The 24,157-nt window shown below is 46.0% G+C and overlaps 1 protein-coding gene across 1 annotated transcript in view; it reads right to left on the reverse strand.

Moving 5' to 3' along the window:
- LOC119382622 (corticotropin-releasing factor receptor 2) overlaps positions 1 to 24,157 on the reverse strand; it is a 193,607-nt gene that overhangs the window by 78,245 nt on the left and 91,205 nt on the right. The window contains exon 2 of the mRNA XM_037650408.2: positions 10,837 to 10,989. Coding sequence (XP_037506336.1) covers positions 10,837 to 10,989 — 153 coding nt within the window. The remainder of the gene's footprint in view (positions 1 to 10,836; positions 10,990 to 24,157) is intronic.

The following is a 24,157-nucleotide window of genomic DNA, read 5'->3' on the forward strand; positions in this document are numbered from 1 at the left end:
ATTCACAAAAGAGACATTCACAAACTGTCGTTAAGTCGAGTGTTACTCAAAAACACCAACAGCGCTTTTGTGATGCGCATCGCACAACCGCTGTCTTGCCACGGGCCGAGAAGGTGCCGCAGCTCCAAGCTCAAGCCGCGTTGCAAATGAAGTGCTGCCTTCAGAATCTGTCGCCCTGCGTCGTAACGGGAACAGCTGTAGGAGACGTGTTTTAAGTCTTCCCGAGTATTACATGTGGTACACGTGGGTGAGTCCGACTGCCTGAACTTGTTCTTTAAGTATTTCGTATAGGCAACGTCTAGTCTCAGCCGGTGAATGCACGTTTCATCTTGCCTGGTTAGTCCTTGTGGAATAAAAAAGCTACACGTTGGGTCTGTTCTGTTCAGCGGTCAGTATTGTTACTTGCATCACACCATATTGTTCGCTACAGACATAGAGTTTTCTAAAATTAACAAGAGGGGACTCTGGCGCTGCGATCGTTCAGCTATCATGGGAATGATGGGTAGTACACAAATTTGCCTAGTCTTCGTGCTTGCGGCTTCAAACGTACTTGCGGCTTTGTTTATTGCTGTGTTTTGGCGTTCGTTTCGGATAAAACAATAGACCGTTGTGAACTTCGTGACCAGATTTGAATTGCTGAGCCTAAAGAATTTAAAGTGGCGAAGTGAAACTGCTGATTTTTGCTGAACTTCGTTTTTTGACAAAGCGGATGCAGCCGACGCGGCGCCAAACGGAGCCGAAAGTACGAAGTTTAGACAAATTTGTGTACTACCCATCATTCCCATGCTGGCTGAAGCGTCATGCGTTGCAGCTCCCATAGACACTAGCGCCAGAGTTCCCTCTAGTAAGTATTGTAGGAAACTCTATGGCTACAGATTCCTCGCGAACGCAGATGCCAAAGTCGCCGCGTCTTTTCTTGAGTAAAGAATGTCAGTTTTCTCCGATGTAGCGTGATGTGCAGCTCTGGCAGCGGAGTCAACACGAACATTACCTCCTATGCCGCAGTGAGCTGGTAGCCACTGCAGTACAACATCGTGGTGTAGTTCATGAGCATCATTGCAGTCCAGAACTAGTTGGCCTAGCGTACGCGGTGATTTAAGGGATTGCTGTGCGGCTATCAAAGATCAGAGACCCGATGCTTGGGTTATAATCTCCAACTTGTGACAGATTTGTGTGGACAAACGCACACTTGATGTACAAAATAACAGCAAAACTATAGCCTAGAACATATTTAAAATCAATTTTATAGTGTTATTCGCGCAACCTTATGCTAAACAGATCAACTCGCGACATCGATAACAACTGTTGTATTGTAAGCAAACAGCAACCACCTACGTCATGAGTTTGTGTTGGCTGCTATATATGCTTCTCGCGTGTGCACTCTTCCGCAGTTGTCAACGCGGCCCTCATGCGTACGCGTCACTGTTTTGTGCGGTTACGTGATAAGCTGTGTTTTAAAGCCACCCGGGGGTTCCACCTTTATCGGTGCCCTCTCAAAACAAAACAGCGACTGAGTGCTATAAAAACGCATCCAAATAATTGACCGTCGCTTGTCAAGGCGAGGTTTCCAGTCGTGACAAGTGGATCGTTAGCTGCCTAATGCAACAGAAAAAAAAAAACAAGATACAAGGTATTTCTGTCAGTATTCCTTTAATCTTTGTTAGTTAGCGTGCTATGGCAGAGACAGCAGAAACTTTTAGGGGTGCCGAAGAGCACACAGTAATCTGGAGCGAACGGGACTAATCTTGGTCAGCGCGGCGTATATTGTTTCAATATAATCAGAAAACAGTGCCATGCTTGTTTTCCCTTCATCAGAACAAGTGACGCTCGTGAAGCTGATCAATTATCTTACTACCCCGCTTAGAAGTTGAACGCAACGAAAGAATAACGGAAAATTACACTCTGTACACAGGCTCCAGAGGAAAAGAAGTTGACTCTGATATTTGCCGCGCACGCTTCCTGCTTCAAAGTTAGCCGCTGTGATGTGAAAACTCTAACACGACCAATTAAAAACTTATCGCTCATCCGGCCATAATAAGTGCCTAAGTCGAAAACACTGATATTGACAACTAATTACTTCCGCGACTTGCGCGCGATTAATCAAGCGTGTAGCGTGCCCGTTTACATTATTGGTTTCTGTATTTGAACGTGAGACACGCAATATAAGAAGCGAAATAACCAATAAAAAAATTAAAGTCAGTTCCACGCCTCTGCAATTTAAGTAAACAACGCAGCTGGCAAGCAAGCGCCGTCACCTGGCGAACGCAGATTGAGTTCTTTCCTCACCTTCTTCTTTCTTTTATGTTGCTTTCTTTCTTTACGTCTTTCCGCATCTTCTTCTTTGTATAATCTTTCTTTCTTTCTTTCTTTCTTTCTTTTTCTTTCTTCTTTCTTTCTTTCTTTCTTTCTTTCTTTCTTTCTTTCTTTCTTTCTTTCTTTCTTTCTTTCTTTCTTTCTTTCTTTCTTTTTTATCTTTTTTATATTTCCCTCTCTCCTCCATTCCCTCCTCCTCACCCCAACGTCAGTCCTTTTCAGCCGCACTTCTCTTTCCCATCTCCTTGCTAAACTATACTATGCAAAGCTATGTTATCCTAGGAGCTGCTTAGCACATGCCCGCTTTCTGTGGCGCATAGCCGCCAAGTTTTGTGCGAACGACTACGAACGAAGCTCAAGCTTAAACAGCTTCGCTGTTAAAACAGAGTAATGAACATAGCTGTAAAAAAAGCTGAAGTGAACAGGCGGAAAACAGGACGGCGCGTGTAGTTTATCAGAAAGGTAAGCAATCTTCTTCGCTTCTCCCGCAGTCGAGCGAGGTTCGTTTATTTGACAAGAATGCCGGCACCAGGAGGAAAAAGGAATTCGTTTCCTGCCTTCTGACGCGTGAAGTGGCGCCCGGGCAAATATCTACCTAGAGATACGTGGAGAGAAGAGTCGATCCACTCCCACACGGCGTAACAGGCGCGGCGGAGCCGAACGCCGTCTCAATCATTCTGATCTCGCGCCGTCACGGAATGTAATAAATTGTTCGCTGCGCGCTCAAATCTCGCACCGCCTCCCTCGCGCTTAATATTTCTTTCGGAGAGATGAAGACACGCCCATCGTAGTGTACTGGGTGTGCGAGTGTGTGGCAGCCACACACACACACGCACGCACGCACGCACGCACACACACACACCACACACGCACACACACACACACACACACACACACACACACACACACAACACACACACAGACACACACACACACACACACACACACACACACACACGCGCGCGCACACGCACACACACACGCACACACGCACACACGCGCACACACACACACGCACGCACGCACACACACACACACACGCGCGCGCACACACCGCACACGCACGCACACACACACACACACACGAACACACACACACGAGCGCGCGCACACACACACGCGCACGCACGCACACACGCGAACACACACACACACATACACACGGTGTGTGTGCGTGTGTGTGTGTGTATCACACATACACGGTACATAAATATATGTTTGAGGCCCGTGTACTTAGATGTACGTGCACGTTAAAGAACCCCAGGTGGTCGAAATTTCCGGAGCCCTCCACTACGGCGTCTCTCATAATCATATGATGGTTTTGGGACGTTAAACCCCAGATATTATTATTATTATTATTATTACGGTGCATAAATACGAACGTTTTCATACATGCATACATACATGATACATGCATGCATGCATACATACATACATACATACATACATACATACATACATACATACATACATACATACATACATACATACATACATACATACATACATACATACATACATACATACATACATACATACATACATACATACACACACTCATACATACATACATACGCGCGCACGCACGCACGCACGCTTTTATAGAGCGTGCAAGGCCAAAGAAGCGCTTCATTGATTTCTGAAGCTCTCGCTTCTTAAATCAGCGGAGAGCGTCTATGCTTCGGTGAAAGCAGGCGTAGAAAAGAGTACTAAATAACTAATACAAGAAACAAACCTGAAATAATGCACTCTCAGGTGCACATCTTCTTTGAGCCGTCCCGGGCTAGAAAAACGAGATCCCCTGGGAGCACGTTCGCGAGTTTAGTTCGGAAGGTCAGAGTGCCGTCGATCTCCAATCAATCCGAAGACCTATTCCCCGCGTAGATATATGTTTTTGAAGAATGCCTTTCTGTGCTTCTTTCGCAAACGAAAGTTAGGTAGGAAGAGGACCCGCACTTCTTGTTTTCTTTTATAGCAGAATGGAAATTGAAAGCCAGCGGACGCAGTTTCGCAATAAATCTCCCGGTCCAAGCTAACAGGCTGCTTGCCAAATCTTACTGAGGCGCGAGCGTAGGCTACAGTTCAGACCAGCCCGCTCTGAAGTCTGCGCCGCAGTTCCTATTTTATGGTCTCACCGTATTGCGATTTTGCTATGCTAGAGGTAATAACCGATTGCTTCAATAGCCGGATCACATCTCTTATACCGTCATCCATAAAAATTTATACTTGAGCAAAGTACTTTAGGAATCACGAATGGACCGACGGTGTCTCAAGAAGCGATCCGTCGACTGTAGTCCCTCGAGGCTGGAATGAATATCCAGCTGCACTCACCTAAGTAACGCTAGCAAATTAGGTATCAGGAGACTTGTTTTGCGCAGTGTAGTAGCGACAGTTTTTTTCAGGTGAACTATGTGAAACCGATATGCAAAATCTGAAGTACCGACAGCTCTTGGCCAATCTTATGGTAATGAAGGGTGAAGAGAAAAATGTCACCAGCCTTTTGTCGTAGGTTTCAGTGGGACTATGTACGAAATTTATTGCCATTTCATTAGAGGTACATGTTCTCCGAAGCTTCAACGAGGTAACAAATCAATTGCAACACATCGGCAGGGGCTCTCGGCCGTCATGGCAGGTTCACCCGAAGTTAAAGTAAAGACAGATGTTTGCAACAATGTGGAGATTTAAAGCGATAAGCGATGCCTGAACGGGAGATGTCGCTGCAGCCATCATTTTGACCACAGAACTTTCCATGACAAGTCCCTTGATCTAAACTTTGTCTCCCTCGCCGTACATTCCTTGTTGGATGACTGGTGGTAACTCCCCCGAAATATACCGCAAGCCTAGCGCATATGGCGGCGATCACTCCATCCACGCGAATCCTTTCAGAAAATTTTAGAAGAGTTTGTTGCCGTTTAAAAAGCCCAGCGAAGATTGGTGAAGAAGACGATGCTTTCAGTCAGAAGCTTGCAGCCATCCCGCGCACGGTGCAGAATCGCGCTAATCCGTGCGAAAGGCTGCGTGTTATAGATGTAAATCCAGAGATCAAGTGAGTAAGGTGTATAGTACAGCCGAATTTCGTTGGGCCGATATGCGTTGGTGTGCAAGCGTGGGGCGCTTTCCCGTTTGCATCTGGAGTTGACATGTCATGGCAACACAATCGACACTGTCGTGAGCGTTTAGAGTGGCTATATCCAATCGCTAATTTCCAATAGTGCGGTCATTTATTCGCAACCGCTGAAATGCAACAGCATGTCGTTTTTAAGTTGCTCGATGGTTTTATTACAGGAGCAACGAATTGTTCGCGGAGTCCACGAAATAATGCAGAGGAGCCTGCCCTGAAATCTTAGCAGATAGATCGTTTCGTGGGAGCATATAGTAAATAAAAAATCAATGAAATGAATTTATCTCCCTGTGATATATGTATGATTCCACAAACATCGGGATAAAATCCTACTGAATAGCGTTTGAGAACCATTCCAGTTTTCACGTTGAGAATACTTAAAGATGTCCATATCAAGGTAGGAATGGTCTTGGAAGGATATAGCAGCGGTTTCCAATGCATAGAGTTCGATATTGCTGGAAGAAAATTGCAACCATTGCTTCTGCGCTACTTTTGGTGGCAGTAGAGAGGCCGGTATTTGCATGCTCACGAGTGTGATTTACCTTCTTCTAACACAGCTCTTCTCTTCCCGACGGAATCAAGCACAAGCCTTCATACCAAACCGGCTTTGTATGTGATCATGAGTCCTGAGAAGCACGGTATTGATTGGACGCCTTCCTTTCTTTTTGACTGACCTTGTTTACAGCGCGCTGAGCTCCTGAGAAAACGTCCAAATCACGATGAGAAAGCTGACAGAATATATTTGAATATTGAATAGAGAATACGTCTGAAAAATCGCACACCGACAGTCTGAAAGGAGATAACGCATACAGGACGCTCAAGACAAGGCATATCTTGAGTTTGATCTGAAGTTATGTCTTACGAGCGCCTCCACAATAGGCGCAGATACTGAGCTTTTTTTTTAAAAGGTCCCTGTCATATCGAATGATTGATGTCCTCATGTCTAGCTCCCTGTTTCTGCTCGTGCCTGCACACCTCCATCGACTTGTTCGTAATACGTCGTAATATTTGTTCTTGCTTTCCTCAACACATCATCTTGATAACCATATAATAGCTGTATTCGGATATGCATAATGGAATGCTTTCATCGCGAAAAGCATTATTGTATTTTCGAGTTTTTTTTTCTGATAGACATCAACACGAATAACATTACTTTTCTACAGATCACTTGCGTCTTGTTATACCGAATTCGCGAGTGTCTGTGCCGGCGCATACCTTGCTGCTTGCTACTGACCCGAAGGTCGCGGGTTCGATGCCGGCCGTGGCGGTCACATTTCGATGGAGGCGAAACGCTAGAGGCCCGTGTACTGTGCGATGACAGTGCACTCTTGAGAACACTAGATAGTGGAAATATCCGGAGCTCTCCAGAACGGCGTACCCCATAATCATATCGTGGTTTTGGCACGTAAAATCCTAAAAAAAATATTATTATTATTATTATTATTATTATTATTATTATTATTATTATTATTATTATTATTATTATTATTATTATTATTATTATTATTATTATTATTATTATTATTATGCAGTTTTAGAATAGGGTATGCGAAGCTTTGCGTTAGCTGTTGTCGCTCCTGCGCATGCGTCATACGCTATCCTGCTGGGTACGCACGTTAGGTGACGCAAGCAGCGTACGTACGCAACGAACGCTATTCCTGCGTACTCTATTCTAAAACTGCCTATTATCTTTCTGCTTACGTAAGATATGTTCTTTGGCACAGTATGTTAAGAAAAAAAAAAAAAAAGCTCCCGCGCTCACCAAGGCAGCAGATAATGTCACAGCAACAAGCCTGCATACGTTTAAATATGTACGTATATTTATATTTCAGTGTTCTTTATATGCGAGAAAACATGTACGCTATTTAGCAAAGAAAAATCTGAGCAACTACAGCTGTACTTAAACACTCGTAGAACTAAAAGTGGCATTCACTTACGCACCGCAGATGTTTAACTCAACGCACATCCACATGTCATTAGCAAGGAATAAGGGAATTGCATTATCCTTGCTAGTCCGTACCGAAAAAAACGATTCCCTAAGCCACTCACCCTGTGACATGCACGCTGGCAAGTTTTACGTTGGCCAGCTCATGAGAAATGTACGAGTGTGGACTACGGGAAATCGCCATCCGCATCTACAGACAGCACCACGCCCACATAGACCGCATAGCCACGCTCACTGCTCGACAGAGCCACGAGGCCCAACTGTCACACTCGCGAACTGCTCGCTCGTTTCTGGTTAACCGCTGAGTGGACGGGCGAAACACGCCTTACGAATGCCATGCAGCGTGTTGTGAGCTACTGCCTGAATATTTTAGCCGGATAGGTAAAATATTCAAGCACGACTATCATGAACTGGCCAGCCGTGAACTTTTCTTGCGCAGGTCTGCGAATACACGAACAACCCCATACGCCTTTTTTCGATGGAGGCGAAAATGTTTGAGGCCCGTGTACTTAGATTTAGGTGCACGTTAAAGGACCCCAGGTGGTCAAAATTTCCGGAGCCCTCCACTACGGCGTCTCTCATAATCATATCGCGGTTTTGGGACGTTAAACCCCAGATATTATTATTATTAACCCCATACGCCTTACTTCAGAAAGTTGTGCGTTCATAAGAAAAACTCGCAGGGTCCCTTATGCATAACGCCTAAGATGACTCGGAGGCGAAAGCCAACTTGTTTTTCTTCTCAGTCAATGCGTGGATCCTACCCCGCCACCCTCCGCAAGCTTTCCGCACCTAACGTGGTTTTGCACTGCCTCCAGGATCCCTGACGTTGCAAGTTTTCTGCACCTCAACTGGTTTCGCGCTGCCTCCGTGATGATTGGCCCACCTTTGCGTAAGCGACGCTGTTGTGTGATGACGTCATCATGGGACGTCATGTGATGTGACGTCATAATGACGTCATAAAATTTGGCATTATGTGGCGTCATGATCACGTCACCTGATGACTTTTTGCATCACTCGTGTTGGCGACGCCGACGGTCAATTTTCGAGTTTGATGAGGCATCTGAGGCTTTCACCTTAATACTGTGGATGGTGGTCCTCATCATCTTTGGTTCTCGCCTGCTTATTGCGAAGCACCGTAGCCAAATAACTCCCTTGCGAGCACTGATCCATGGTCTTAAGTAACAAGCATTTTCATTCTAAAAATAGTGTGTAAGTAAACGCCTGCTGCGTTATGTTTCCTGTTAAGAAACTCTAGAATGCGTAGGCTACTTCGGGAGTGCAAGTTCTGGCCCTGCATTCGCAAACGCTTCCTTAACGTCCAGCTGCTTCGTGAAAGCAGGCGTGAGATCGTTGTGATGCATTTGGTTACACGACAAGCCTTTGCAGTCAAGAAAATATTTTTTTCTGAATTTTGTCCCGGTTTCCGTTTTCGCAAACTGGTTAGGACAACGCTGATTCTTATAAATGCGAGCGTCGATAAAACTTTTAAACGAACATAATTATTGGCGCAGGTGACCTGCGATACACAAAACGATCTCGCGTAAAATAAATAAATAAATAAATAAATAAATAAATAAATAAATAAATAAATAACAAACAAACAAACAAACAAACAAACAAACAAACAAACAAACAAACAAACAAACAAACAAACAAACAAACAAACAAACAAACAAACAAACGAATAAATAAATAAATAAATAAATAAATAAATAAATAAACGATGAGAATTCGACCCATGGCCTTACAACTATTCTGACGTGATAGATGATAAAAGAGCTTTCAAAGGCTGCGGGTGTCTAGCCCAGATGACCAGTGTGGTAGAACTGGACGATGGATGATGATAACCATCCGTGACACGCGCTAAGAGCTTCTTGTATAGATAGATTCGGCCGCTTGGTTAGCTGGCTCTTTAGCTCATTTGCACACCCTTTTAGCGAGTCAGTGTACACGTTGGCGAGAGTCAATGTAACGTACCGTTCTCATATTGGGTTGCTGTGGTATAGTCAGTTACGAATGTCTGCCCTCTTAGCGACGTGTTATCCTAGAAAGCAGATCCCCCATCTGCGCGTCTGTCAACAGCTGCAATGCTCACCGCCAATGTGTTCCTTAAGGCCGTCCGGTTCGTTTCTCGCGTTGTTTGTTGTTACGACTAGCGTCGCCAAAACGTAAGCAGCGCGGAAATCGATGTCTGCTCGGCATCCATGCGTGACGATGCACTGACGCTAAGATCCGGTCAGTTCTGTCTTCCGTTACCAACTAGCTATACGTATATGTACGAGCGCTCCTGTCGCGACTCAATTTGGCGATAAGAGCACAATGGTGTCACGCTGAAAGGGTGCGATTGGGTGTACCGAAAAAATTTCTGCCTGCGGCGCGGCTGTTTCTGCGGGATTGTCGTGCTTGCGGTGTTTTCTCAAGATGTTATTTGTTTCTGCGCTTCCGCGCGATCATGCAAACGTGTCCCTCTTTGCCGTCCGTGTGATTACTCGCGCTACTGCTGAGTTATGTGCTACCAACTAAACTAGCCTATCGGTTTCTCCTTTTGAGCGTAATAATAACTGTCAGGGTTTTACCTCCAAAAACCACGATATGAATATGGGAGACGCCGTGGTGGGGGGCTCAGAAATTTCGACAAACCGCGATTCTTTGACATGCCCCTAAATCTAAGTACACAGTTGTATCTGCCTTTCGCTCCATCAAAATGCAGCTGCCGTGGCCGGGAATCAAACCCACGTCCTCGAGCATAGCGGCGCGACGTGCTAAGCTACCACGGCGGGTTCCTTTTGAGTGTCCCCCGTGGCTAAGGGATTTCTTTTGTGCGCAATTTTTGTTTGGGCGTCGAAGTTTTCCGTTAATTCATGTATGCATTCTCAGACACAATCGCGCAGTCATATGGACTGACGTCATTCGTAGTTGGATAAATGCGCAGTCTTCGAGTAGATCTTTTTGTTCATCCTTACAGTTTTCAGAATCTGCGGGTAACCACCGGTGTCATTCCCGCATAAACGAGCATTTTAATCTACTTAAAAGAGATATCACGTCTTAGTTCGTTCCCCAATTATAACGGCTCGTTTATGCACACTCATGGACAAACGAAACGCGAACAAGAAATTACGAAGTAGAATGGGTTTCAGGAATGATAGGACGAGAGCACTATCTCGGACCGCTAATTATGTAGTTGCCCGCGATGGCTTAGGCCTCACATTGAGCGTGCAAGCTGAAACCATCCTGACATTGCATGCACTGGCGGAAACAAGAGCGAATGAACGTGTTTTTATTAACTCTAACTTGTTCGCATTTCGATTGTACATGACTGTGCTAAGACTATACGTCACGCTGAAAGTGTTAGCTAGCATCACTAATGGCCACAGCAACGTCACAAGTCTTGGGCTATGTCATATACTTCGAGTATAGAAACGCATTTGTGAAGGGCCGCCACCGCGGTACAGACCTGTGTCGAGCGAAGCGTCTCCGATGTCTAAGGAGAGGTCGAGAGAGGCGATGATGTCCGTGCATGGCTTGCGCACAGCCTTTCCAGCCAGCGTCGGTGGCCAGCAGGTGAAAGAGTCCCAGGCGGCAGAACACTGCACCGAACTCAATGATCCTGCAGCAGAAAGGGAAAAAAGGAAAAGGCAGGATTTACCGGCGCCTTGCTCGTACAGACAGTGAAGGAAGTGGGTCTCGGAACGGTTGGTAAAAAATTGCGTCATTTTATTCCGGGTGTTGCCCCTCAGACAACCACATCTACCCCATCCGTCAGGCCGATACTTCCGAAGGTTTTCGCACTGGTAATGTTGAGCAATGAACACCCTCCCTTCTCCATTTCCTACTTTCGTATTCTGGCGACTCCTCTGTTGCTGAACACCGGCCCACAACCCCTATACCCTCTTTCCGCCTCGTTTTGACTCATCTTGTCCGCAATCCGCATCATTTTGTTATAGGTAGCTCTCGAGCAGACCCACAGCTCTCGAGCAGACGTTAGCTTTTCCCAGATACCTTCGGGGCCATTACACACTTCGCGTAACTTGTTCCATCGCGTGAGGCCTCCCAACAGTCTCAGTGTGGATCTTACCTGACATTTACGTCATTCACTCTGAGAAGAAAAGCCTCGTCGGCCATTTCGCGGTAACGTAAACTTACGACACAACTTTCTTTTAGTCGAAACAGCACTTCAAGCCGTAAATTTTCTTTCTTTCTTTCTCCCTCACGGCAGTACTTATTGTATCTCTCGGAGGTCAACCCGCGCGAAGCCAGTGAGCCTTCTATTCACGGCTGAACTATCTTTGCGTACGAACAGAAAAGGGAAACAATGTGCCACCATTGCGACAGAACTGCATGTAAAACCTCCTTTACGCGAGAGTGCCACACCTCCACGCTGCCGTGCGTAATTTCAGAACTCCATTGGGATTTGGTGAGCGCAATTTAGTGCAGCGCTTCACTCTGCGTTGTTGCTCCATTGTAGTGCCACAATCACCGATGTTTTACTTTCTTTTTCGTTTTCTCTTTAAGCCCTTGAAAAAATAAACGGATCATAGACTGAGAGAACCTAATGTAAGTTCATTTCTTCTTTACTCTGCAGTACGTGCGTGCCATTCCTATTTGAAAGAGCAACTGGCTGCACAACGGCGCGCTTGAGGGCGCGAAACCCGCGTAATCTCGAACGTATAGATATTGGTAAATGTGTGCAGCACTGTGGAAGCCAAATGATGCATAAAAGGCGATTTTTAAACTTTGCATGTGCATGCACACAAACTCACGCCCGAACACACATAAAGGGTGGTTGAACACTCCCCGAAAACCGTTTCTGTCTACCCCCCCCCCCTGTTCATGCCATTTCACAATGAGACCGTACAATGACTGCTTATAGGTTACAAGTGACGAGTTCAAAAAACGGTGCGGCGCTGTAAGTAACAACATATTTTCGCTGCGGCATGTTAAGCTGCCGCAACCCGTAACGTCGGCAAATATTTCTTTTTCTGGCCGCCAGCGTTTTCACAGTGACATCGCAAGTACAGACAAAAACAATAATGGTCAGCGAAACAAGCCTCTCAACACCGCCCGCTAGCTTTCAAAACCGTGCACCACTTTATGGCAACATAAAGCTTTCTCAAGAAAGCTCACAAAACGCGTACAGACTCCCTCTGTCAGAGATGAGTCCTGACAGAGCAGACAACGCAATCTGCGAATGTCCATATACCTCTTTCTTAGTCTTTCACTAAGCCTTAAGGAGTAGAGAGAAAAGCAGGAAAGCGTGTAGCGCGCTGGGTTTTAATTGCCGGTACTTGTTACGTCCTTCCTTTCTTCTGCAGAAGTAAGCCATATTAACGAGCAAGCCGCTGTCTGCCCAGCTGTTATCCGACATCGCGTGAGATGCGTCGACAGCAAGGGCACAGCGTCGGCTGCATCTACATTAGAAATGCCGCATCTCTGAAGCCCGTCCGCTCACGTACATGCGTGATTCTCGCGCGCGAGCGAGCCCTAGACCCCCCACAATCCCCGTTGCCAGAGCTCGCGCATTCCTGCACGTCGAAAGGCGGTTAACCGACGGTGCAGCGTGCTTCGAAAGCACAATAGTCATTGTCGCAATGCGACGTCAGCCCACGGCGCCCGCATGCACTTTCTGTGCGCAGGGAGGCCATTATGACGTTTAGTGCGGCCGCCGTTCGTACTGGAACGCGTGCTATAATGATGCGCTTTTTGCGTCGTCTCGAAATAGGCGCTGTCCTCCGTTCCTCCCCGCTGTCTCCAAACTCCCCGATATATCGTGAGAGCGGACGGCTGAAAAAGGTTGGTGGAAGAGAGCGACCATTTGCCGCGCTGCCGGCTCGTTTAGCGATTCCCTATACTTGTTTCAACTCGCGCTCGGTTAACGTCGTTCGCCACCAGTCTCTCCCCTCGATGAGTGGCCGGTATGCCCGCTTGTCTCTCCTCTCCACCTCTCCCGCATAAGCGAACCGCGGAAATAGGGCGGTCCGGTACAAACGCTGTAGTTGGGCCATTACGTTGCGTAAGCGACCTGTATGTGTGTGCATATGGAGAAACCCCTTTCGATTAATTGCGCCACCGTGAGCCCCGGCTCTCATCGTACACTCTAAGAAAAAAAAGAGTATGCGTGACTCTTTTCGGAGAGTTTTGACTTGCCACGTATACGACTCTCTTTAAATAGTCACGGTGACTCTCTTGGTGGGTCAGGGTCGGCTCGCTCTAGGAGAGTCCCCCGACCCTCTAGGAAGAGTTGAAAGACTCTTATCGGGAGGATCACGTTACCACTTATAGGGAGTCAGACGACTCTTGCCGGTAACGCTCCTAGGGTGGTCAAGGGACCCACACCGAAGCATCAAGCGACTCCACAAGTATTTTAAGCTACTCATTTGATCCTTGCTCTACTTTTGCGCGATTACTGTTGAAAATAGTGGAGTATTCATTTTAAGCAAGTCCAATAATACTTGCCGTTCTGCCCAGCGACTGTAAAAAAGGAATAGTTCAGTTTTAGCATTATTTTAATAAAACTCGTCAAAACAACACATATTTTCCAGCAAAGTTATATAGAAAGGCGCGAAAAGATGGTCTGTGATTTCCAATTAAGAAGTTCGGGTATTCCTCATTTACATGCTTCTATGAGTATAGCCAGCCAAAATGTGTGACTGTGATGTGCACAGTGTCATAAGGTGCTAAATGAACAGCAGAAATCGCCATCATGTTTCCATATTTATTCCTTGTGATTAAAAATAAATCAAAAAGTGGTGACGGCTTGAGGCATCAGACTTGTGGCTTGCTAGTTTGTCGCTCCTGTCCAGCGTGAGCACCATGAAAAACGGTATCTGAAAAGCAGAACGTGATATTATGATGAGAAAATGAAATTGCAGTAAACGTTTGCAAAACCTACACAATGAGTGGTTCACACAGACATAATAAAGGCTAACAACAAAACAACAAATGCAAACAGGCATGGTCAGGAACCAAGTTTTTTGACGTCGAGATCAGATATGCCATATTTTAGAATTACCGCACATAGCTCCCACAATCACGCACACTCACTCGATTCTGTAATAACGCCCAACGTCATCGCAGTGTATGCAAATCACGAAAACAGCAAACAGAAACGAGGGAAGAGTGCACGGCCGCGGCCGCACCAACGGGCGCCGTCGAAAGTCTAGAGCTTTTTCACTTTACCGGTGAAGCGTGTCCAACTTGAATGACCGCATACGTTCTGGAAGCACCGTACTATATCTGCACCTCAAACTACCGTCTTTAAGCCAACAAAAACCATTATATATAGTGCGTCTGAGCGTTCTGTACACAGGCATTTTTTTTTCACGTTCCCACGCGCCGAAGCACGCTACACACTCAAGGTCGATGGAAATGTTATGAAGTAGACTAAAGTGCATCTCAAAACGACATCTTGCACATTCAGTAGCGCAGACACAACGTGCGATCAGCAAAAATGACCCTTGATAATTGTTTGCATCGTTCACTATAAGGGAGCTTGCACAGCAACGCGCATAGCGGTGGCAACTCGTTAACTGACAGCTTTAGTTGGGCATCCGCAACAGCCCTGCGGACACAGGCTGCTGTTGGAAATGGCTGGCAGATAACTTCCGCAGAGCTGCTGCAGACGCCCAGCTAAAGCTGTATAATTAGTACCAACGAAAGCAGTACACTCACCGTTAACTGGCGCCCGTTGTTCCTGTCGCAGCTCCAGGAATATTCCGTCCTCCAAGCGTCACCGCGTCACTTCGTGCACGGAGCCGGCGTCAACACCAACACCACCGAAGACGCGCAAGAACACACACAACCCGTGCAACCAACACGCAACGCATTCCAATAGACGAGGAGACAGAGAGGAAAACATAAGCAGCACGCCACCCCGGCGCCGTTGTGGCGCGTTGCCTCGCCTCCGTCGTCGAGCCAACGCGCCACAACGGCGCCAAAGGGCAAGCGCGCGATATGTATGGCGTATACGGCGGCGCTGCCAATCGAAACGCGCTTCAGGAGAGTCCCGTGACTCCAGTCGAATTGCGAACTCTCTTTCTCTGCCTGTACCTTCCAAAAGGGGTCAAATGGACACCCGAAGAGAATCACGCGGCCGTGACCCTCTTTTGACTCTTTTTTTTCTTAGAGTGTAGTGTAAATATTCCCGCGTACTAATCTCTTCATTGCGTTCGAATCGACGGGGATTCAAAATGCGCGGCGATGTATACGTAAATGACCAATTTATGAAACACGGCGCCCGCAGGAGTCCTCGTTCGACTGTTAAAGATATATCCGTGCATTGAAAAGGGAGGCGCATTTATGTAATTAGACCTGGCAGCTGTAACCACGATCTCGACGAAAGTGGCACGCAGATGGTGTGCGCTAGCGTTGTTCACCGCTATGCATATACGTACAAGCGTTACTTTATAGTGCGTTACATTAAATCATGCTCGAAAATTCAGCACTATACAGGCTCGCTAACACATGTGACTAGCGCTGGTCGCGCTGACCATTTCCGACCGACAACCAAAAAGCGACCCAAGGCGACCGATGTTCACCTGCGTGCGGCTTATACCCGTCGCCACACATAATTCACGTCTGTTCAGCGTTGCTATTGCACCGCAAAATAAGCCGACGTTCTGTTCCTGCGCATCTTATTGCTTCAGAGGTTTGCGACTGCAGTCGCTCGACTGAAAAATCGAGCAGTGAGCGACTGAGCCAAAGTAGTGGCCTTGCGATCAAAGCGGCCAGTCGCTTTGCGACTAACTTGGTCGCGCGAGCGTTGCTAGTCGCATGTGTGAACGAGCCTTACAAGATAAGGGATACCACGTCATGCAAGAGCTTGCGAGACCACGTGTCAACTTATCATCCTAGATTATGGCGCACACTTGTCCCCATGCACCAGCGCTACCAGCAAGTGCAGTGCGTAAGGCTTCTTGGATTTCTTTCACAAAAGCTCGCCTCTTCGCTTTCTTGCTATCTTTACACAACATTTGCGAAGAGTGGGAACTTGAGTGGCTAAAACGGAGAGCACAACGCTTTTATGTTAGGCACAAACGTAACCTTAGCAACGAAAAAGTAAAGCTGAAGCTTACAGCTAACAGACTTTCGTATGCATTAACTCCGGTTCACCGGTTTACCTGTAGAGCTTATCGCGTTAGAACAGACTCATGCACTTAGCCTAAGCACGTCGTGGTAGTTTTGGTCGTCCTGGCAAGCTTAACGCTCCCAATGCTGCATCAGTTTTGCTAAACAAAGATGCAGCGGAAATCTGTTTCGCTTGGTTTTCTGACCAAAGCATAAAAAAGTTTCCCTGGCTCCCGAGAAGACATAGCCGAATAAAAGCAAATACTTGGCATACTTAGGAAGACATTTTACTGGCGTTTCTACCGGGACCAGGGCCCGGCCGAAACGCAGAAACGTATGCAATATGTATTCGTACGTGCCGTCTTCTTTTTTTTTCCTCATATTCGCGTTTCAACAGCTTAGAAGCGGCTTGAGCCATTCCACACTTAACGTCAGTATTTCACAGGAGATGGTTGGCTTTGTTCTATAAGACCGGTTGCAACGTTGTAAAAAGAAGCAACAAATCCAAGCAAAGGACATCCTAGTATGCTTATTTATAAACGTCCTTTTTCACGGAGACAGATGGAGGTTCTTGGCGCATACTTAATATTTAATTAGCAACCTAATATTACTAACCTTGGGAATACGCTAATCAATATCATCTTTTAAACCTTGATAAAACTGAACGTGAGCCAGTTCCACCAAAAATTATCCTAAGTTACGGTTTTATCAATTAAATCCATTTATTTGCGCTTTTGTGACTCACCAATAACCACTTGGACTTTCTTTTATCGCTCGCTCCCTGTATTGGTCGCCCACCTCTCATTTATAGTCAAGTCCACGAAAACTGTATATGTAAAAATAAACGACCTGTGTTTTATGCCTTCCCTGCTACGCTGGAACTTATGAAAGGATAGGGAAATTTGCAGGCGTAGCTAACGAATCCAAATACTGAGGGAATATACCGGTCCTCACGGGAAAAGGAAACCTAGCTGAAAGAACAGTCACTGTTACAGTACTCACCAATATGACATTGTTACCTTCCCGTGATTCATAGTACACGTTCAATGCTTCGTTATCTCGCGTTGGAAATATCGGCAGAGCCGCAAGACAAATGAGCTCGTTAAGAAAAGTTGTTCAGAGGAGCGAGGACGAGAAGGCTCACTCAAGATTTCTTTGTCGGGTCAGGGAAAGGCTAGGTGGGCTCTTATGAGTGAAAGACCAGCTCTTCCCTGCGGTCTGCAGGAGTCTTTGTTTCCGTCCTAATGAAGCGGTCGGGGCGTAGCCATCAGAGCGCGCCGGTCATGCCTGACCGGCTTCCCGCATACTCCACAAAAAAAGTTATCTTTCGTTAAAGGGAAGGCCGCTAAATGATCTTTTCCATGTTATAGGAAGCGCAGGAACGGCTGTCGTGAGTGCTGACCGCATAGCTGTTAGTAGTTTTTTTATTGGCGCCAGTATTGTAGTTCGAGTAGTGGCGTTCTCCAAAATTATTCTGCGCACTTCACCAAATTAAGTACGGTACGAAATGAAGGCATCGGTTTGGTGCCCCCCAATTTTTTTTAGGTCTCGACTTATAGGTAGAACCAGCGAAATGAGGGTTAAGCATAGCACCTAAGCTTCAGAATCATTATTCGTTCTTTCGCCTTTAGTTACATCGTTATAGTGACAAATAGCCTAGTACAAACTTACTGCAGAGTTTAAGACTGGGTGTGGCGTTCACTTTTCGTTACCTATACCTTACTAGTCCGAAACGCGAGGAATGTGCTACTCCTGACACCACTTAACTACTCTCGTGCGTCTGCCCACGACATGTTATGCAAAGACAATCGTTTGACAGACCTCTTGTTGAAATTTGTCAGTCAACAATTATCGGAAAAAACACTGTCGGGACGTTCGCCTGATCCTTGTCATCAGCTAAATATTCTCAAAGCTCTCAACGAAATTCTTGCACGAGACTGAACTGGACAAGAGACTGTGAAGAGTCTTTGGGCATCCAAGCTTGTGTTTCATCGCCACCTTCATAATCATATGCAAAACCTTCCCTATTCATCTCTTTTCCACCCTTTCCCCTTCCTTAGCGTGGAGTAGCAGGCCAGAACATTGATTCAAGCCGACCTATCAGCTTTTCTACCATAATAAGTCTCTCTCTCCGTGCTGCAAGTTTTCGACACCGATCTGCCACGCACCGCTAACCAGACGGCGTGGAAACTTGCTCTGATGTGTTAGTTGACCCCTTAAGAAGAGAGACAACGATAGTGAACGGATAGGGAGATAAGTTATTTACTGAGTACTGGAGAGGTTTGCCTGCAGTACGCCTGGCGCGCCACTCCTAATGGGTGTGGTGAAGAAAGTAACTAATGTATTTTAATGACTCAAGAGTCGAAAGTGTTTCAACAGACGCAATGATATGCGTACAGATCTAAGCCTGTCCGGAAATCTCTCTCTATTCCTGTCTTTTGGGGTTTATTTTTTCCTATTGCAAAATGAGGGTCACTCCTGCACTAAACCAGGGGGAACAGGTGCTTGACAAAGAGTTCAGGGAGGGGTCAGTGATTCTGACGCCGCTATTTGGCCGTGCATGGTTAAGGATGTTGCTTCCAGTGCGCAATGTGAATATGCAATCTGCCTCCGCATTAAACATAATGAAACAGACATGCTACTGCGACGGCCCTTATCGCTTCCCTATCGAAGGCTTGGGGCCCAGCACATCGTAGAGACTTCGATGAGTGACCAAAGAACTAAATCCCCGCGGCGGATTCCTGCCATCTGATTTTGCAGTGTCAAGTTACACAGTCCGTGGAAGCAGCTTTAAAAATATATATATGTGGCTACACCCATACATTTAAGAATGATAATATTGGGCGTGGAAAACCGTGCGACAAACAAAAAATGCAAATAATATAAAAATTTTTGAATATACGTTCTTGATCTGTATTTACACGCCTACAAACGTGGACGGCTGCAAAGTTGCAGCTTGTTAACAGCAGCTGGGCAATGAGCTTGAAACTTGAAGGCACCGTTGAAAAACGCGGGGATGCCTAAACATTCACTCATAATTATATGATCTTGGTAAATTCATTGCTGCTTTTTCCGGCATTTACCTCTCTCGCTTTGTCCAGGTTTCCTGCACCAAGATTCGTAAAAGTTCGTTTTTTTAACACTAAAGTGTTTTATGCCGGGGACCACCACGGCTCCACTGACGTATTTCTGTAACAGTTGGCAAAGAAAAAAAAACCAGAAGAAAAAGTTCCGTCACCGGGAGTCGAAATTACGACCCCTCGCTCCGCAGCGCGGAGCGCGAAACGATTCGGCCACAGACGGCACGTTCTTTGCCATGCTAACGGCGAGCTATTTATATACACCATTTACCGGTGGCGGTAAACAGAGATCGGTGGTACATCAGCGTGTTTTTGTTATCACTAGAGAGATGACGCGAAGGGCTCGAAGAGCGTGAAGAGCGCGCGCATCTACAGGGTGTGGTCGCTCGTGCGCGGCTTATCTCGTGATGGCGGTGGTGTGTACGTCTTGTGCTCTCACCGAAAGTTTGCGTTGAGAGCACGAAGGTCACTTCGCTCACTGCAGCGGCCGCTTTTGCGAAAGGAGCGCGCTGTTCACACAGAAATAAGTTACAACTGTGACAGTTAGTTCGCGCTCATCCTGTGTATGTTCGTTCCGTGCGCCCTTCCTGCTTGAGCAGCGCGTTGGAAGTTTCGAGCTGCTTGCCGTTCTTCGCGTGACATTACAATTTCTTGCTGTAGCACTCATTCCTTCGCGCTTGGGGCGAAAGAATGCACAACAGACGCTCAACTACGTTTGTGAAGACACGTTTCACTTTCGTGTTATACCGATTCCTATGACAGAGGGATCAGCCATGTTTTTTCCAGTGTTTGATGTACTTGTTATAGAAATTTGCACGTGATATTGGATCGTTTTCCGAACAAAAAACTGTTGTTTTTTGTTCAGAAAGCGCTGCAATGCAAAGCGAGACTCAAGAAGTTCAGCAACAGTACATCTTTTACACTTCAACGACATACAGGTCTAAGTATAAAAAACTGAGTAAAGTGTTCCAAACCACACTACTGTTTTCGAGAATAAACACATTGTGTATGCTCACCTCGCCTCTTCGGAGCCGAGAAAATCCCGCAAGGAATTCGGAGTGGTTTCTGGATTCACTGAGTCGCTTTACCTGATTGATGCCTATTGTGTCTGCCAAGTGCTGGTGTATGTGCAATCTTGTACGTGATCTTGTTTATTTGTTGAAATGGTATCGATTGTAAAGCCGGCTGCTTATTTACATTTACTTCCCTCGAGGACTTTTCTGTCTATTTCGGAACGTTCGGGCCACCCATACGCTTCGAATTTATGTCTTCACGTAGGTTTCTGTTTTTTCATTTCATCGTAGCTTTCCCACAGGCCTCACTAGTCGCCACCCGATTTATATTCCGCAGCTGTCAGTGGTCCCGCAGCCCACAAGAGACCCGTAAAAACGGCGCATTTGTCAGATTGATTTGTATTCCGCAGCCCAAACGGACTCTTTTTTCTTGTTTTTTGCTGGAGTCTCGTACTTCCATGCAAGTGGCTTATTATCTTATATGAACAAATAAACACTGCACTTAGAACTACGACAATGTATGAGAGAGGGAGAAAAGGAGAATTTATATGGGAAAGGCGGGTAGGTTGAGCGAAATAGATGATTGGAGCCAATCACAACCACAACCACAATCACAACCACACAAGCAGCCCTGGTTGTGTGGTTAACTTGTTGTTTAGATGTTTGGTTGGGTTTGGGCGTTTTCCTCGTGCGGGCTAGCCTTGCAAGCTGGGCCGGTATTTCTCCATCTGTGTGTCTCTTTCACTGTTCAAAAATCTCCTACCATTCGTCTATAGATTCAGCTTCGAAAGTTCCTGTCTGTTACCCACCACTTCGAGGGCAAAGGCTAGAAATGCAGTGAAACAACTTTTTACGTTCGAGTTGCCTAATGAGAATAAGATTCCCCAATGATTTTATGGAAATACACCAATTAATCTCCGTTCATTTGTCTTTTTCCTGTACCGTTCTTGCCACCCTGATGTGATCGCGCAATGGTCTGTCAGATGTGATCGCGCTACAGTGCGTCAAGCCCTTGCTATAGAGATCGATCAATTGGCATCAGGACCTTTCAGTTATCGGAATCAATCAAGTAATCAAAGAATAATGAAAGAGAATAAATTTACGTGTAGTTGGTGGAGCGGGAGCGTTATCTGGTACATAACCTATCCCTCGACTTGTTTTTCAAAGCGCTTACTCTCAGTGCTATTGCCATCAAGCTGGCTTCGTTGCCTAGCAGCACTATTTAACAGAAAAGAGCCCTTTGCGGGAGGACTGCCTACCATAGAACATAAACCACCGGACCATGAATCCAACCAAAGCAGAAGGAAAATTAAGAACCAACAGCTACTAGCTTAAGTTCATGCACAGTAACGTTCAGAAGAAATGCTACTTCAAGTGTGTTATTGATGGAGGCATGCTACTTCACAGCCAGGCCGTGCTCCGCGGGCTATACCTTGCCGCGAATTCAGCTTCAGTTATATTAATGTCGGGCTACAGTGTAGCATGTGTAATAAGTAAGTGTAATGTGCGCCAATATTTTGTCCGAAGAAAGTTAGCACGCTATAATATTGTTCAGGAAGGCAGATTTACGTTGACGACTCTCGCACCTATAATCGCATACAAGTTAAGAATTCCGGAGAGGCCCAGCCCACACGGCCGAAGCGCGGTAGCCGATCGCCTCCGCGGATAAAGAAATAGTCCCACTCACGCTCTCGGCAATGCTCTCCGAAGGCGGAGTCACCGGCCGTCCGGCTCATGACGTCAGTCCGGAGTGCGCGCCTGTTGGTGCTGGCTTGTGTGCGTCCGCATTTGAGAAGGAAACGCGGTGGACTTCTAAAGTTGTATCCGACTATAGTTCAAGTTAAGAATGAGATTTTGGCAGGAGTGCGAACCGAAGGCCAGGTGGCACGCTGGTAACGACGATGTGTGCTATAAATATGTCTCTCTTACTTAAGTAAACTTGACAAAACATCTTTTTCCTATGTTTGAGTCCTACTTGGGTCCTAATTGAGTCCTATTTACCGTGGGAGTCATTTTTTCCCACAAAGCACTTTTTTTTCTTGTTCTTGTTGCTTCTGTGTCAACCTCCCCATGCGACATTATTGCTAAATAATAGCATGCTGTATAATTCGAAGGTTGTGCTGTTCGCACAAGCTTGTCATTAAGAAATAATCGCAATAGAGAGAGAGAGAGAGAGAGAAGCTTTATTAGCACTTGGTCGGCAGTTTTGTCTTAGTGGCCTCAGGTGGCGGCGCTGAGTCCCTGAACTCGGGCGACATCTTCAGCCTGAAGGACGGCCCAGCGCAATGGATGCGAAAAATATTGTTACGTGATCTTCGATGATGACGAAAGTCTAAGCATAATGGAATATATACTTAGCGGCGTCTGGCGAAGAAACAGAAGGCACACTTTGGATGTAGTGGGGCTCAAAGAAATTGCCAAATATATGAGAAATGGTGGCGACAAGCACGAACGTTTAATTATCTGCGTCATGAGCGCGTGGCCCCGCTTTGTAATAGGAGTTGCTTGGCGACAGGCTCGAAGCACTGTTAAGATCACTGGAGCTTAAAAAACGCTGTTGCCTTTCACATGACGTGATTCAATCCAATCGGCACAGTATTTCCGACGCTTTTTATATTCATGGAAGCCAACAAGTTAAAGTGACGGCAGTGAAAAGCAGGCATCGTCCACGAAACTAAAACCTTAAAAACAGAATAAAAAGACATATTTTGGCTCCTACGCAGGAGGTTTGTTCACAAGATTGTCAAATAGGCGTTTGTTTTTCTTTTAAAATTTTCTTCTCGTGATCGATGTCTACTTTTCTTTCACCACGATCATTTCCTATCAAAGAAATTTTCTTCTAAACGCTCGAATTCAAGTTAACGTGAAGGGCGGACACGTCATTAATGACTTACTTTCAATACATTGCATTCAAAACAGGCCGTGTCTTTCTCGTGCACGACACTCTTGTGCTGTGGCAAACCATGAACGTTTGAATTGTGAAAAGCAATAATTCTCTGCACTTTTCTCCAATTACCTACGCTAGCACTAATGGCTACAATGTCACCTTGAATCAGCCGAACTATTAGACTTGCCTATTCACCGTACGGCTGCATTTAAGCCATAAGCTCGGACAACGACTTTAGCAACGCATTGTTTAAGCTTGTAATAGTTCAGGCTGCGTGGCCATTCGGGAAACGGCCTAAAACTCAGTATCGAGAAGAAACACTTAAAAGAGTGCGTACGCGCTGCACATTTCAACAAATCATGTCAGATTAAGGTCTCGAAAGCCAATCTGCGCGATAAAAGTGCGCGCTGGCCCACCATATCCGCCTTTCTTATCTCAGTGCACAGTTCGAAACAAATGGGTTGTAATCGCATGCAAACTAGATTCGTAGAATACAATGCTTGCTTGTATATGAAAAAAAAAGAATGCTGTGTGCAAATGAGCTTTCGAGATTTTAGGGAGAATTGCTGAAAAGCTCAGACCATTACCGCATTATGTGACACGCGAATTAGTTGCAAAGGCAGAACTTCGGCGAAAACACGAAGGAAAAGACCTTTCGCCAAGGTCCCGAATCAAAATATATTTATCTCTGTATTTGTGTGCTTCTTTCAGTTACATACTACGTCATTAAGC

Source organism: Rhipicephalus sanguineus, chromosome 2 (genome assembly GCF_013339695.2).
Source record: "Rhipicephalus sanguineus isolate Rsan-2018 chromosome 2, BIME_Rsan_1.4, whole genome shotgun sequence".
Taxonomy (NCBI): Eukaryota; Metazoa; Arthropoda; class Arachnida; order Ixodida; family Ixodidae; genus Rhipicephalus; species Rhipicephalus sanguineus.